The sequence below is a fragment of the Amblyomma maculatum genome, chromosome 9, assembly GCF_055883805.1.
Source record: "Amblyomma maculatum isolate TAMU_Amacu chromosome 9, ASM5588380v1, whole genome shotgun sequence".
Taxonomy (NCBI): Eukaryota; Metazoa; Arthropoda; class Arachnida; order Ixodida; family Ixodidae; genus Amblyomma; species Amblyomma maculatum.
Genome location: NC_139352.1, coordinates 42398711 through 42416418, shown reverse-complemented (window position 1 = coordinate 42416418; position 17708 = coordinate 42398711). Strand labels below are relative to the sequence as shown.

The window sequence follows — 17708 nt, the reverse complement described above, 5'->3', positions numbered from 1 at the left end:
CTTGAGAAAACTTTTGAAACAGAATGCTTGACCATGCTTAGTTCAAATCGCACCGTGTCCGCCCAGCGGCTGGTAACCGAGCGCTCCAAAACAAACACCAAAACCACCTGTTGCTGTAAAAAACATGGAGGAAGTAGAAAAACCACAGCGACAAACGCATCATCTAATAAAAGCAAAAGATGCGAAACTCCAAAGCAAACATGGCCGGTGTCGCTAGTCGGTCTTCGTTTTTTTGGCGAGTTTGAGTGATAAACGCTTCGTCTCATTTGATAGGATTTTTTTTCTTTGCATCTTTGAAGGCAATGCCGCGTAGCCGACGAAGTCCATCGCGAGCAGACATTTCGATCCGAGCTCTTTGTGACAACAGACGCCAGTGCGAAGATTCCATGTTCGCCGAACACCACCGGCGAGTCGCGACTAACGATTTGTGTAGTGTTCAGGTTGATACAGTCGCTGTTGGAGCGTGCTGTGTGTGGCGGTTTCGTGTTGTGTTGTGCCATAAGTGCCTTGTGTGCTATGTCAACATGAACCATTTTTGTTGGGCTACCGATACGAGTGCTGCTTCCGGCCTGAGGGATTTGGACTCGCCGAACGCAAGTATCGGCGGCTCGTCCCTTCAGAACCGTGTCTAGCCCGAATGAGGCGACGAGAATATGTCTAATCATGCAAGCAGGCACATTTGTCGGAAGCCCTTTTTGGTTATTACTATGATATGCTCATGTTTTCTGAATCCTAGTCTTTCTGAAATCGGCCGCACTACAGTTCGAGAGCCAGCTGGGCAGCCCTGTTGTACTACGCCGTTTTTTGTCGGCGTACAACCTGTTCCGCTGAACCCTTAACGAGGTTCCGCATCGCCTTGTAGTAGCAAAAAGGACTGTAAACACCTCACGGGTGAACTATAAAGTCTCCTTTTCGTTTCTTATTGTGCGTCCCCCACAGCGGCACCCAACTTATCGCTTGTTTCAAAAGACGTAGGAGTTTTACTGATACATTTTCCCAACCCTTTTGTACCGGCCGCGTCTAAACGGGCAACTGAACAAAGCTATCACCTCGTCGCTTGTGTCTCGCGGCACTGCCGTCTTGTCACGAATTCAAGCGAGGCGCAGGAACATGGAATCAGCCCAGCATTCTTGGTAAGAGGAAGAACGAAAGCTGTAAATGTTTATTGTCTTTACTGACCAGAGGTGAAAATATTATTCTGAATGAAAAGCATAATAAAGAACTAAACTGAAACTAGAGTGCGAACTGTTCATAAATAGTAATATATCAACATTTACATATGACAAATATTGCTAAAAATAGAACAAAATCTCATGCAGCACGTTTAAATTACATTGTCCCTAGGACACACTGTAACAAGTTGCATCTCTACAGGTTGTTTGGTGATCTCATTGCTGACAACTGAATTAAGATTTAAGGCTGCTGCTGGCTGCTAGCCTGGGTAGTCGCACTGATCCAGAACAAATGGCACTGCATGGGAAAAGTAATTGTGCACTTCGTGTGTGAGGCAGAAGAAGGCATGAGTTGCCTGTTTTGGGACAGTGTCTAATATTGAGCTTCTTTCAGCCGCTTTGTGCCTTGCTCTGCACACACCCATACGGCGTGCATGTTTTGCAACATAGGCTAAAGAAAGCTACTACTCATGCTCGGCCTGGTATGCTTTTCATACGTCAGTGCCTTAGGCACAGCCCAGAATGAGCACTTTGGCTGCTGGGACTTCATATCACAAACAATGCACCATTTTGAATGGAAGGTGATAAATAAAACACAGAGGGAACAATGTGGCAATGTGTAGGTGATGGGAAAGACTCCCTTCGAGGATGCACCGAGAGTGGCTGTCATTGAGAATGTGTTTGGAAAAACTTCCATGGAGCAGGAAAACCATTCACTTGCTCAATAGAGCTGGTTATGTCTGACGATCTTCCCAGATGTGCCGGTCATCAGACATGGGTGCATGTGGCAGCATTGTTCTGAGAGCCTTGTCAGAATTTACCACAGAGACCACTACCACTGCATTTGTTTTCTTTCCTGCTTGCTTTGTCCATGCACGGGGTTGTGCTTCAACGCAGTATTTAGAAACAACGGCAGGCATAGGTGGACAAACTCTTCAGCACACAATGTTGTGTGGCTTTCAAAGCATTGAAATTTTTTTCGCATATTTTGAAAACAACACTTCGGTGGATGTCAATGAGTAATTACCCCCTTATTAGAAGTCTACTCCACCTCAGGGGATTGCCCTAAATATTTGGCCAAGACCATTCCCACTTCGAGCTATTGATCAATTTGCTCTCAACCTACCATCTGGTCTGCTGATCGTCCTGGTTAGCTCAGTTGGTAGAGCGACTGCCCCAGAAAGATGCTGGTCCCGGGTTTGATCCTCAGACTTGGACTATAAAGTTTCTGAGAAAGCTGTATAGCTTTTCTTTGTAGCCGTAAGGCTGCGCTTGGGTGGACGTCAATGAATAATTACTCCCTTATTACAAATCTATTCCACCTTGGGGGATTCCCCTAAATATTTGACCAACACTATGGTGTGGGCTCGCAAATTGTAACACACGTGCGATGTTCACAAAGTTATCAGTTCAGCAATGCCGTCGGATGTCTTCAGAAAATGTGCAGCCTGAATGAAAGGCATTGTGTGTGATGTCAGACATTCTTTGCAGCTCGTTTCTTGGTGACATGATGAGCATAATACCATCAGATATTTCTGTTCCTTCACTCTCACATTACAGCACCTCTCATTTGCTGTCCATATCTTTCTTTTCTGTCCTCAATCTGATTTCAGGCCTTTACTTCAGCCCCAGGTTTCTGATGCTGAGACACCGCTGTCGTACACTTTCCTCTTGAAGGGTGTTGCATCACCATTCATGACCTCATAATACTTAACTGAGTACAATCCACCCTATTCAGACAGTTTTTTCTCTTGTGACATTCCAAAGAGCACAAAAATGGTGAAAAACAAGAACTGCTCTTTCCACAGCTGTGTCCACTGCACCAAATACTTCGCCATATTCCCACGATGCAATTCCTACACGATGTTCACCGGCCCATTGTGCACAAGTGCACATTGTCAGCTCAGCGTGCAGTTTTTCATGCTTTACTCTGGGGATTCAGTGTGTTTTGTGCAAAGAGCAAAGCAACCAGCCTCATGCTGCCTAAGTGATTATGGTTTCACCATTTGCACACTTTCATCACTTGCTACTTCTGCTTGATGCTCTCAAATGTTCATTCTTTTGGTAAGTGATCACCTTGTGCCTAACTTGGCACTTTGTTCCTCTGCATTTATCATGACTGTCACTCTCTCTTGTTTATTGACAACAACAAGCAGGTAACAGTCTTAGTCAGAAGTGGTAAAGCCAAAGGCTTTTTGTCTCAGTCGCAAAATGAGGCAGTCGTATCACCAGTAAAGACTAAATAGCCGCGAAATGCTGCGAGACAGTTTCTAGCTGTGAATGCCCCTCAGAGGAGGGTTTCCAGCCAGTAGCATTAGTTCGCAAAGCTGTGTCTGCCTAGGGAGACATGGACACCAACCTTTGTCCATGTCTCCTTAAACGGGGCAGTTTCTTCCTTTCCTCTGGACACCGAACTCCAGTCACCAACACAACACCTTATACTTCCTGTGGGCAGGAGTGGGGAGCGGTCTTCTTTGTGTCTCAGTTTGGTCGTTCCTCTGTCTCAGTGCCATTTGTTGGAGTGATTTCTTTGAGGAATTTAGCTGCTCTATTGTTAGCTTGTAACTTACCATATATTGTCAGTAGTGGGTGGGCTCTGTCCTGTAGTGCTTTTTTTTTTTTAAGTGTAGAATGGTGCCATTTGATAGTAATCTAGGCGTTTACAGGTATTTATGCTTGCACCTTCTCTCAATACTACTAATTCAGTAAAATAGAATGCATTTTTTTTTTTTTCACATTAATTTCAATGAATAGCTACCGCATTCATAGCTTTGTTTCAGAGCATTCGGGCGTTTTTGCTTTATGAAATCGTGTACAGACTTCTAGCCAACTTTTCTTAACATAGAAGACAGAGAATTTATTGCCAATATTGTTGATGAGCTTGCTAAAGAGTCAAATCCAGAGACTGAAACTGAGTCAAATATTGCTCTTAGGAAAAGCTCATACATAGATTTTACTTTTACGCAAGTGTGGGAACCAAATGCATTAAATAAAGCATAGAAATCCTGGTTGCAAAACCTGTGTTAAATGAGAAATAAGCCAGATCCATTCATGATAGCCTGCTTTGTCAACTTGTGCCTCATAGGTGGGACTGTTTTCAGCATTATTTCATTTATTCCTTCTCCAGCGTTGCTTCCTCACTGACTGCCAAGGATATGAAGAGAGCAGCAAAAAAATTTGACCCCAAGAGACAATAATTAATGATGGGATAATTAGGCCCATCACAGATGAGGCAATGATGTGCTTCTACTGTAATGAACATTAAAACATCTAGTTGGTTATATTAAAAGTGACTTTATCAATTTAGTATTGGTAGTAGTACAAGACTTTCAATCAGCAAACAATTACAGGCCGAGCATGCCGACGTCCTGGGCAAATCTTTTATGGCAAGCCAGTCGAGCAAGGTAATGATGAAGTTCTCAGCAGCCATGTAGTGGAAAAGGCAATGGAATAGGTTCATATAGGTGGAGGGGAAGTTGGTACAGGAGCGGTCGGATTGATAGTGACAGAGGAAGAGGCGGGAGAGGGTAATTAATTTGAATTTATTTTACTGCCTTTAATTTCAACACCTCTCGGGACTCTGTAGAATTTTATGTTAGATCCTTGAGCTGTGGCTTTTCTAATGTTCTGTATGATGCCCCCAAGTGTGCAGTTTGACTGCACTTCTAGCATGATCTGTAACACCTTAGGGAGTTAGTGTAAATGTTCTTCTTTACTATCTTTTCTACAGCGGCAGTTATGGCATAATGTTCAACAGTGAAGATGAATGCACACTTTGGTAGTCTTTTTGCTTCCTAGCAATTTTCTTGTACCACTGCGCTTCCAGCATAAACAGTCGTTTTGAGTGCAGCAACAAAGTTGGTTTGTTTTTAATGACCAGGTATTAGGCATCTATTCAGCGTTAGTATAATAGTTGTCATTGGTGTGGCTGGCATAGTCATTAGTGTAGCCAGACATTGTAGGCAATAGCAGAAAGAAGTGCTGTGGCCAGCAAGTGGCAAAGTGAAGAGATGCAGACCTTCTCCTTACATTTGGGATGGGGATTAGGGAGGGGAAAGGTAATGAGTGGTTTATAGGATTGAAGGGTATGGCGAGAGCAGAGGAATGTGTAACCGAAAAATGGCTCCCACAGAAGACCTCGGGAGGGTGGTTATCATGGAAGGAAGAGGTTATGGAGAAGGCCAAACAATGCTCAGCCTGAAAGTGATGATAGAGAAATCGAAAGATCACTACTATGAAAGGAGCAGACTATAGCAAGAATGCACCCCACTGGAAGGGTAGAACGAAAGTTGGAGGAGGGGATATATGAGTGGAGAGAGAGGATGGTAGTCGCAGAAAAGGGCAAGGTAGGCGCAGAGGTTGGAAAATGGAGGAGTAGTGTACAGTGGGGACAGTGCCAAATAATTGGGCTCAGTTTGCGCCAGATGTTGCGTGATAATAATATGGACTCGTTAAGTGGGAAACTTTGCCTCGGTGTTGTTGTCGGCATTGCGAGCTAAAAATCACGAGCATGCCTGTGGCATGTACGAGTTGATAGGTCGTGTGAACTGCAGGCATTGATGTGGCATATAAGGGATCAGGGGGATCGAGCCCTAGACCCTTGGATCCATTGTCAGACATACAACCTCTAGGCCACGCTGGGTATTACAGGCAGACACCTTGTTTAAAGCAGGGCTTTATGTCTGAGTCAGCAGCTTGCAACTGTATGTTATGTATGTGTGAGATGATTTCTGAGACGAGTGTGTGTGAGATTGTTATATATTAAGCAAGTGACAATGTGCACGTTGGATCCAAAGGGTAATCTGTGGATGGGAGCCATATTGGAATCGTGTCGTACCTAAAGGGAAGGCTTCAGTGTTTTCCAAATTTCTCTGTGGGGAAATTCTTCTGCGGAAGAGCAAGCCGCCTTAGTCACTCATATGGTACTCAAGGCAAGGTCAATGGTTGGTTTGTGAGGTTTAACGTTCCGAAGCGACTCAGGCTATGAGAGACGCCGTAGTGGAGGGTTCTAAAAATTTCGACCACCTGGCAATCTTTTGCGTGCACTGACATCGCAAAGCACACAGGCACCTTGCTTTTCATCTCCATCCAGAAGTGGCCGCTGAGGCTGGGATTCGATCTCGCATCCTTGGCCACAGTAGTCGAGCGCCGTTGCCACTTCACCACACCAGCAGGGCAAGGCAAGGTCAATGAGCCATGACAGTGTTCCAGCCAGCGTCATGCCAGTGTTTTCTTTATGGCAATAATGAACTGAAAAAGTGCTGGATAATATTTGAAGGATGGTTATGTGGGGATTATAGTGTATGCTGTAGCTGTGCATGTACAGATTTCTCAAATACTTTACCTCAGCATATCGCAGAACTAAAATACCCAGAGGGCTACGCTCAAATTTTGCGTTACCGAGTGTCAGAATCGTTGGCCACTTTTGGCCAGTGTAAAAATTGGGCTTAGCATGGTGTTTGTGAAAAAAAAAAATACTTGAATCACTGCACTGTAGCAAAATTTCGTTTCATTTTATTTGTAAATGAGCAACCCAATGCCATTCTCCATTTATATCCTACATGTCATGTTTGAATGGTGTCAGAAATTTCAAGAACTTTCCATTGGGGCTAGGGGAAAAGAGAAGCACTGTTAGTTCCCCTTACACTGCCAGAAAGCTTTTAAAAGGCACCTGTATCTAGGAGTATTCATTTGGAAGGACTCCATATTCTTAAAGGGGCAGAACGCTTGAATTTAGGTCTGAAATTTGTTCGCCGCAGTGGAAAGATTGGTGTCTAAAATGTTTCATTCCATAGCAGTTTTGGTAAAAACACTGTAGAAAATTCTACCGAGAATTTTGCAGTCAGTGTATGCGCCCATTTTTATGTAGTATGATGCTGGAAATCATGAGCAGCGACCGCGATGACGACTGGTGGTTGACAAAAAAGACGTACTGAAAACAAAATTTCCCTCTCCAGACAGTAATTAGATATTTTTTGCTTAGAGTAACATCCTTTTCAGTTTCACACTCAAGGCTGTTATGGCACAATGATGCACACCTTGTCAACAAAAGTTTTAGTGGGCACTATCATCGCTTCACAGTGGGCACTGTGGCCCTATCTAGTGGCAAAACCTGAAAGCATGCTTCTTGCGGTGCGAAAAGAAGGGTCATTTTTATTTAAGGGCGCAGTGGAGAGAGCACAAAATAGAATGAAATTTGACAAGGACTCCTAGAAGAAAAGAGCACAGCGTGCACTTACGAAAATCAGCAATATTTTTGCTTACATGCAGTCACGTGGTGTACTACAGTGAAAGTAATGGGGTTTCTCCGTTAGATAGCACCTCAGTTATTTTTATGCAATTTTCAATGGCAAACTAAATTTGTAAAGCGTCTTTTCTTTTCATCTCCACCATAATCTCATGAGATATTTTGGCCAGTATTCTGTCCCTTTAAAGTAATCACTCGATGTTCTCTGAATAATAGAAGAGCATCATGAATGATCACTTTTTTTTTGTAGCAATCCCATCTTATGCCACATGGCAAGTCTTTGAATAAAAAAGAAAGCGTTGCCTTCTGTCAGTGCATGATTGACACACTTTCCAACGCTTTGGAACGCAATGCCTTTATGGGACGCATACTCTCCATAGCTTTCGAGCGGTTGGAACTGTAGTGTGTGGATTAGACATGTGAATGGAATGTTTTGTGGAAGTTTGAGATATAAATTTGAAATTCTTGCATCCAAATTTCCTTCGTGTTTTAGACTTGCATATAATATTTAGTTTCAGTGCAAATTTCAATAGTTGTAATATATATGAATATGAAATTGCCATTTGGCAAACATCTTTTCCTTCCTTTTGTATATACAATAAATAATCTCTACAACAACAAATTCATTTTGTTCTTGGTCGGAAAGACAAAAAGCACTAGTGTTTATAACATCGTAATTTGCCATCTTTGATGATAATGCCATTACTCTTTCTCTCTCCTCCCTGCAACTGTGGCTGTAGGAGACACCCTTGATATCACCAGTGTGCAGTGGAAAGTTGAATGAGTGTAGAATGTATGCTCTGTGATTTGTAAAAAACAAAATTATGCTAAGACCTTGACATGTTCAGTGACATGCTTAGGTCTTGCACTCTTAATGAACACTGTGTGTTTTCTTTTCTTCCAGTTAGGAAGCAAGATGGTTTGAAAAGGAGACAGTGCAAGTTACTGGCAACCTTCCTTTTTTTTTTCATGGGACTGGCTTTTATCAATCAACATTTCACTACCGTGCAGATGCTCTCCTGGCAGCATTTCGACGGTGGATCCCGAAGGAGCCAACACTGCTACTACCCAAAGAGCCATTTTACTTTCAGTTAGTTGGCTTGGGACAAAGTATCACAAATGAAAAAAGTTCCTACTGCAATTCTTTTTCCCTCTAGTTATAGCGTATGCATAACGGGTAATACAGTTAGGGCTCAGCAGTGACTCTGCCTTCAAGTAAAAAAAGATTAGGGACACGGTTTTTAGCAAATATTGGTGCGGCTTACTTGACAAAGGAGTTTAAATTAGGTTCCTTTCTCGTATTTGCTTCCTATGTTCTTATAGTGATAGTTTACTAAAAGTAACTTATCCTCTACAGTTAGAAAAAGCTAAATCGCTCCTTGGTTTTCTTGTTCTCGATATCTCATGGCTGTTAGTGCCACTATATTTATTTTGTGTGAGTGCGGCGTTTGTCATTCTGGGTGGCATCATAAATGACTGTACTCTGATTGCTCGTCAAGAGGGGTTCATGTAACCTTCTGGACCCCTCACTGCCCTGAGCACATTATGTACTGTTGTAGTGTATAATAGGCTTTGAAATACAAATCAGATAGACACGTGCTTCTCTTTTTTTTCCTTTAGAGGTGGTTTTTGCGCACATATTTTATCGAGATGAAAAGTACATGGCAGTTGACATTTGTTGAAAATAATTTTTGCAAAGCCATTTACATTTGATTTTGTGTGTCAGTATTTGCTTCCATTGACTGTGTTCTGTGTGACTTCATATTTTGTGTGCAATCTGTACCTCAGATTTAGGCTCCTGCCATCCCTGCACTTCATTTGCTGCTTTGTACGTCGGTAGGAAATTGCTGCCAACCGTCCGAAGGCTTGTCCTGAATGCTGTGTCACTTCACTTCATTTTTCGTTTTGGCTTGGGTTGTAGCTGTTCATTTGACCATGTTTAGAGATGTATTCTATGCTTATGCCCCATGCCAGGTAAAATTGCACTTACAATCGGTGATGCGTGTCATCGCTCTGTTGATGCTGTGACCATTATTTGTGGTCTGGGGTCTAGGACCTCTTTCCATGTGCGAGCCATATTGGCTCGCACATGGAAAGAGGTCCCAGACTTCCGATGGGCCTCTGGCTGAAGAAGGGGAAAGGAAGATGGGGGGGCAATGCCACCTACAACTTTTCCATTTCATTTCTTATGCCACCTGAGACATAAAACTACCACATTCTTTAACTAATGCATCGTACATGTAGACTGTGCCGGAAAAGATTAGTTTTAAAGGAAACTGGAGCAGATTGCCATGCATCCGCGTACCAGTCGTCCTTTTCTCAGTGCACGATGAAGTCTAAACACTTTCAGCTACTGACCAGACTATTCCAGTTCTTCCCATGCAGCATCTAGGGGCTCCAATGTAATTTTTTTTATGTGTTGCCTTTTTTTTGTTCATTTTCACACACCTAGCACCTGCGGTGAAGAATCATTGTTAGGTTAGGTTACCTCTCCTGTCACAGTTTTCTGGTACTACTGCCTCGTTTCTTTTTTTTCTCTCTCTTTTGTCTATGCCTCCTTGCCATTCGATGATGGATTCATTAATGCTCAAAAATGATTGTTCATGCTCCTACATGGCATCTTACTCTCACGCGCCTTGCAGATGGGGGCGAGCCTCCGTGCCTTCAGTCCCTGAAGGAACTGACCTTCAACCTACCGTCGTCACGGCACTTGACGCCTTACAGCCGTCATCGCATGGCCATGGGGCTGGCCCGCTCGCCAGAGACACTGAGGCGGATCAGCTCATCGCTGAGGCGCGAGCTCCAGCGAATCAGAGCCACTCCTATTCAGTATGGCGCAGGCCCAGTGTCATCATCTGGCAGCAGTCCGATGGTGGTGGAGCGCCCTGCGTCAGCCGCGCTGAAGCCTTTCCACTGCCATCTTTGCCCCAAGAGGTTTGCCCGCAAGCATGTGCTAGAGAACCACGTGCGGACGCACACGGGAGAGCGGCCGTTCAAGTGCCCTTCCTGCTTCAAAGACTTTGCCCGCAAGGACTACCTCAACTATCACGTGCGCACATGCAAGTGTAGGCACTAGTAGTAGTGCATTGGTCTAGAGTGCGTTAGTCTTGCACTACAGTGCGTTGCAACGCATTGCGGTGCATTACGGGGACACAAGGAAAATCAAAAGTAGCCTGTTGATGAATTGCCACATTTTATGCATTCTCTTGTCGGCAAAAAAAGTTGAATATGAGTTGCAACTGTCTTGACTACTGGCAGTTTACAAACTCACAGAAGGGACTGTGGCATGTGTAGTAATATTTGTTATTTAATGAGACAGAAAATGCAGGCCCAAATATTATAAGTAAGTCGGGTAATTCTGCCTTTAATGCACTTCATAGCAAATAAATATAAGAAATGTGAAATGTGGTATACTTAGATGAGAAAAACACTGAAATAAGATGTCTGTCAACTTTCGATGGCTAAAATTTAGATCAGTGGAGAGGAAGAAGGAAACGAAAAGGACTCCATGAGTGGAGTTCGGAGCTGAATGGTATTGTAGCCTAGCCTCCAGGATCTGTGCCAAAGAATACTGCATTTTATTTCTAAAAATGGGACATTGTCTATGGCTACCTCTAGCTTTTAAACAAGCAGCATTTATAACTCAGTAGTGTTAAACAGCGTCCTGTTTTTCGAAGCATACGGCATTGACAGCATTGTAATGGAAAACCTCAAGCCTGCATCTGGCAGGTTATACGGTTAGCAGTGATTGGTCAGCCGCGGTTAGGGTGTCATGATACCACATAATGGGCAGGGTTAACTTATTCCGGTAGCTCTTTGAGGTGGGGATCAAACCAACAAGTCACGCTACACCTAGGCCATGCAGGACTGTTCATGCAGCTCAATTAAAGCAAGGTTTTATATCGAAGTTGAGGGGTCTTGCACATATTGTGATAGCTTGCGAATGTATGCTAATGAGTAAGTGTGGGATAATAGAAGCGCAAATAAAAGCTGAGTGCTTAAAGCGAGTTGCAGAGTGCATGTGCTAGAACAAAGATCCACCTGGGGGTCTCAGAGACAGAAACCCGTAAAAGGTTATCACATCTACGCTTAAAGTGGAGCTTGATGTCTGCCGAAATTTTTGTCATTCAGATGAATTTTTTTCATGCAGGCCAACTTCAGTTTGTTTTCAGGGTCCCTCTAAGCTTTTTGAGGATTTCAGTGTTAGATGCGAAGCATTTTCACTGACTGGCGAGTGGCGGAGTGAAACGCTGTCACTTGCGCACTGTACATTTTTTCTCCTTTGGACTGCCACTGAAGTTCCTATCTAATGCAGTAGCGTTGTTGCGGACACGAGGCATGTGCATGCTTTCCTGGCTGAATATTATAAGAAAGCCTGCACACACGCACTTCAGTGCACAAAAAATCATTAGCAGCTATCATCAGTAGCATTTACATTGCTATGAAGCTCGGCTTGAGCTTTATTGGTGTGTGCACTTTTTGTGTCTGTACAGAGGGGCATTTTTGCATTCTTATTTTTTTTCACCTGGGGTTTGATCACTTCTTAGGGCTCTGCCGTCTCTTATACAGCACTATGCCTGCAGCATATGTGAAGCCATCTACTTTAAGTTAAATAAGTGGCGTCTTTCTAAGCATAGGACAGTACAGAATATTTTAGAGTGCTGCAGGATATACTTGTATCGTTAATTGTGTAGAAAAATAGTATCATCACTTGGTGGAGTTGCATCCATGTGTATATAGCATTTTTATCGAGTTCTTAAATCTTTTGTTAGCATTTTTTTGTTGCTACCATTATTCACAAAGGAGGTATTCCAGGAAGGTGACCTATAATTTCATCGCTACAGACAATTCTTGTATTTGCCTGTACAGTTTCGCCCATTGCCAAGATGGTCTAGACACATGTCAGTCTGAAGTTTATCAGAAGCAGCTTGTTGATAAAACTAGGTCAAATTTTCTGTTTTTTGACAGTAGTAGTTGAACTAAATTTGTAAATTTAAAAGTAAAAAAAGCAAATAAAAAGTAAATTTCAAGTAAGTGACAGCTAGCTGTGGGCCCTAAGCTCAGCTATGTGCTAGCTTGTTATGCCTACAGTGAGAGATGGACACATATCCTGCACAGTAGCATATGTGTAGTGTACTGGAGGCATACATCAGTTGGTCTTTGCCATAATGAGAAGGTCAGCAAACTCCAAACAGCACAAGTGGGAAGTGGTGAGAGCTCTGCAGTACTATAGGTACAGTCGGCAGGCTGGAAGTCTGTTCTTTCCTGGGGCACTCTTTTCAGTTTAAGTGGAAGAGTGCTTGCCGATGTCCGGGATTTGAGTTTGAACTGCAATTTCATCATTCACGCATGAAATAATTGCACGTCTAGCGCTTGCATTGGCGTGATCTTCGCTGCGTTGGGAGAAAGTTTTCTCGTAAACAGCAGAAGGCGTTAAAGAGCATGGTTTCCTGTTTAGCAGTGACGTGGGCAAGCCCTGTCCCCAGTCGTCGGTCGAGCTGCCCGTGTGTACAGGTGGGATAATGTGGACCTTTGCATAGTTTATAGCTTGTAAGGGCCTTGATCTAGGGCCGCATTGTTTTGGGCACGGGCTTGAGTTGTACCTCACTGGTAAAGTGTACGAAACCAGTGTTTGCAGCTGAGGTTGTGAGAACTATTACGTTTAATATGTAGAACAAGTGAGCGTTAGTCTACATACTCATTCCAGGTGTTGCTGACCAGGGAGTATTTAAGCTATAACAAACAAAAAATGGACCTATTCGTCTACTGCTGTCTCGTTTTTGAGAAATGGTGGTAGTTCAGTTTGAGTTGCGCAAAGGAATGTTAATACAGCAACTCTTTTTTTTTTTTTTTTCGTACTACCGGTGAAATGGTAAGTCTGCCATCACTGGGCTAGACACAGATGCATCACTAACCAGAAAATGCCACACCAAATATATGACAAGCGCATGATAAATCGTTGAATACTTTCTTTTGCAAGTGTATTTACTCTCAAATGTGTTTTCTGTAGTGATAATAGTTAAATTTGTTTTCTTTAAATGCTATTGAAACTCTTGCATTCAGATATGTTTTGCTTTGTTTCAGTACCATAGAGCTGCCTTTTTCTGCTTCACTTTGGAAACTGTGTGTTATGCAAAAGTAAATGAATATAAATGAATTATTTACACAACATTCTTGTGGCCAAGGTGGGCTATGATGCAGTTTATTATAAGTGTTGATAGGCAGGCTGGACTGTGCTTTTGTAATGGTATGCTATCATTGCAGGAATAGTTGGAGTGAATGGGTCTGGGAGCATAATCTTTTATCATATTTACGGCTTTGGTTAGACACGATTGGTTTGAGCTCCAGACCCAAGATATATATTTGAGTGTAGGTCGAACAAGGGAGCTCTAAATAGGCAGTTTTAAGTTTATGGGAATTTCCGGTTACTTGGGGGTATGGTGTGCATTTTGTTTATAGGACTCGTGTGCCTAGCACAGAGTGATGTAAGGTGTTTGGGAGTTATGTATTTATATTTGTTTGTTTTTCTAAGTAAGGTAAAGACTTCTGATGTCTTTCTCTACCTGTGGCTTTGTAAACTTGTTTGGGAGTAAGGTGTATTGAGAGTATGGAACTTTTGGCCATATAAATATATGGTTGGGTGCTTTCATGGGTCCATTCTTACCGAGCTTTGCCAAAATTTTGTGCAAACTTGTAGTTCTTGGTTCACCTGGAGAAGGAACACTGCATGACTATAATTTATTCGAGCCTTGCTGTATAAAAAGTTTTTATACAAAATGGTTGACAGTGATAAGTATAAAATGCACCGTCACCGTTCGTTTTTGCAGTAGCTTGCAAAGGATGTTTCAAGCAGGGGTAACTTTGTGATCTTTTTAGTTTCTATCTGATAAGTTACCTATGTTTTATTTACAAAGGCAGGTGAGTGTGAGTTAAACGCACATGCACATGGACAACAGCTATTGGACATAGGGCCTGTATATATTTGTACATCCAAATGGTTGCACACGCTTTAGCTTGCCTTGTACTGTTACTCTTCCACATTGTGATTTCATTTATTTTGCATCAACCCATGTATTGAAACCGAAACTCGGTCTGTGTATAACTGCGTATACATGTAGCATGTCGTTTCATTAAGCTTTTAATTGATAGTGCACACTCTCTGTGTGTGCGTGCTTCATGTAGCAAATTCACAAAACTTGACTGGTTAACGATTTGCCCATTCATCTGGCACGCTATATCTTTAGTTTGTCCTCTCATATTTGAGTACTGCGATTCTTGAATCTGACTCTGTTTTTTTATTCAGGCCTTGCATGAAATAAAGCAGCGACCACCGTCATTCATTTCATTCGTGTCAGTGTCTGTCTAGCTTGCATGTATTTTAGGAGCATTATAATTTGCAAAAGAGAGGCATTTATGCGAACATGCTCTTCTGCTTTCAACGTTACCCAACTCCTGTGGTGAAGTAGTTTCATGGGCTCGCTTGACGTGCATCTGTTCGTGTTTGCTGTGCTGGCTTTTTTTTTTTTCCTTTTTGGCAGGCACGAACACCTTTTGCTGTCTTTGCGGCGCAATAGTTTTCTTTTAGGAGTGTGCGAATATCCAAAATTTCAAATTTGAATTGAATATGTTTGCTATTTGATTCGTATTTCAAAAACTGACACTCGGAATTTTCGAATATTCGATAATTGCCGAATACACCGGAAATGTTTGAGTCCAGGGCGGTTTTCTGGATCCTTGAAGGCTAAATTAACAAGAGTTTACTGTATTCAGTGATGATATGACAGCTCCACCCAGGTTCATGCAGGTCCTTCCTGTACAGAAAACCATTTTACAAAATTTTGTTTAAATTTTTTATACTGCATTTTTCAGTAGAGTATACACTTGTGCAGAATTCTAGTTTAATTTTGTTTACAAATACTTGTGAATTCTGAAATAAACAATATGAACATTGTTTGCAATTTTTTTATTTCATTTTTTTTTTACTGATGAGATATTCTGTATTTGATTTGATATTCGAAGGCATTTTTATTTCCGCTTTCATATTCGGTTAGTTTTTCTAAAAGTTCAGCATTCGCGCACATTTAGTTTCTGGTTTGTACTCGCAGGTTTTGGGTGCCAGTAACAGTTTAGCTAGGACTTGCATTTTCTGTTGCATACTTTCAAGACTACACGTCAGATCTTGTTGGTTTTGCCCATATCAAACATTGTTCTATGTTGCATGTAGAAATGGCTCACTTTAATTGATTATTCGCTTTCCGGCTTACAGAAGTGAAAAATGTATGTACCAAAAGTGTGAACTTGGCCGTAATTTTTTGTCACCATTTATGCGGGCCGTGGTATAGTATACTTTCATTCTTTTTTAGTAAAAGCTTTTTCTTGGATATTCAAAGGCACTTTTTTCAGACATCCAAGCTAGTATCACACCCTATTCAGCAGAGTATCGTTTCAAAAATTCCCTGAACAGCTTTGGGCTCACTGTACCATGTGACAGAGAAAAATGGAACACAGGATCATAGCATGCAAATGTTTAGGTAGCTTTTCAAGAAAGCAGCTGTAGTGCATGCTAAATGAAAGGTAAAGCAGAACTTTAATAATTTTTTTATTTATTTATTTATTTATTTATTACAACAGAAGGTGGAACTTCTTGTTGGGCTAGTTTGCAGCTCATCATTGTGAGTTGTCAGTGGAGCTCTCTCCGTTTTCGCTGCTTGTATGTATTTGTGTGTGGTTTTTGGCTCCTTAAAATTTACAATGAACAGAAGATGTGTTACATGCTTAGCAAGCCTTTCAAGTAGCAAGCTTCCATATTCAGGAAAAAAAGTCCATCTTGTTTGCTGACACTACTCTTTCTGAAGTTTAATAAACATCGTGCTGTATCTGCTACTGTCCCCTCCACTTATACTGAATGTCCCTTCTGTGAAACTATACACATACATCCATTGTTAAATAGGGTTAGTTGACTGGCTAGCGCCATGTACTGACTGGTGGACAAAGTGACTGGAGGGATCATGTAACGGCGAGAGAGAAGGAGCCGCGAGCGGGAAGAATGGGGAGACGAAAGAAAGCATTTGTGATGAATGGACATAACATCAGAAGCTTCATTGTGTAATCCTATTGTAATCCGGTTTAATCTTTATGAACTTCTGTTTCTTTTTGGAGCATCAGTCATGTCATCATGAACACCAATGGCTGACACCACGCATTGCTAAAACGTGTAGAGTTTCGACTGTGGGTGCTGATCTACTTTACCTCATGGTGTTGATGTCATTGTCGCTGGGCCTCTTCCTTCTTCTCCCCTGGAAGCTTGAAGGGACATTCTTGGTGTCACTTCCAAGGAGTGTGCCACGTGGATGAGAGGACCTCCGAGAATCTCGTTCATGTCTTTGGCCAAAAGCATAGTACGGGCCCTGGCTTACACGTGCTCTATTTAGTTTGGTATGTTGCAGTGTAGAAGTAAAGGGGGAAAATGAAGAGACAAAAGCAACCAGCTGTTGTGGTAAAAGAGCATTGAAAGCTCCAGAATTCAGAAAGGAAACGACACATCTGTGAATGTCGACTGCAAATGGAAAAATGGGAAAGGGAAACTGAACTATGAAAGGAAGTATATACATAATGAAAGTGGGATCATACTGTGCACCATTCTGAGATGATGCAAAAAGCGTGCACAGAACAAGACTGGTTAAAAGACAAATACCATTAAAACGCACATCAAAATAAAGTTAACTGCAATGTAACCAACTTGCTCTTTTGCTAAAATGCAGTTAATGACACGCTGAAAAACTAATTTGTTCATGTACAGCATTTGCTGTCTGACTATAATGGTCTCGTCAGTGAATGCAAGATGGTAGTATGATATCTTTCTTGAAAAAAAAAATCTTTACACATAGAGCATTATTAGGCAGATGAATGGTTATTTTACACAAGCAGGACTACACGTGTGCGTTGAGAAAAAAAGTGTATTACATATCTTTTTTCTTGGTGCTATACACAGTTACAACCCATAATTCTTTATCCTCATAAATATACAAACTGATTTAGTCTGCCGTTTCTAGTTCAAGTCATGTAACAGGTACCAAATGAAATCTGTAAAAATTGTTGTTTAATTTCACTGATAGTTTCCGAAGGAAAGGTACCGTCTGTTGCAGAAGTTCGTAGCCCAACGCGCCGGGCGGAGGAGCAGTATCGTTCCCGAGAGGCGGCGCTGTGCCCGCCGGCGCTGCCTGGTGACGTGGCTTTAAAGAGTGAGGAGGCTTGTTCTCTTCCCCTCATCCAGCGGTTGATATCGCACA

The 17708-nt window shown here is 42.2% G+C and overlaps 1 protein-coding gene across 1 annotated transcript; it reads left to right on the top strand.

Annotated features, from left to right (window-relative positions):
* The first annotated feature begins 154 nt into the window (after window positions 1-154).
* LOC146178931 (uncharacterized) lies at window positions 155-17546 on the top strand. Its single transcript, XM_084578666.1, has 2 exons — window positions 155-1133; window positions 10062-17546. The coding sequence occupies exon 2, from the start codon at window positions 10154-10156 to the stop codon at window positions 10493-10495; it is 342 nt and encodes a 113-aa protein (XP_084434792.1). The 5' UTR covers window positions 155-1133; window positions 10062-10153; the 3' UTR covers window positions 10496-17546.
* Window positions 17547-17708: the final 162 nt, after the last annotated feature.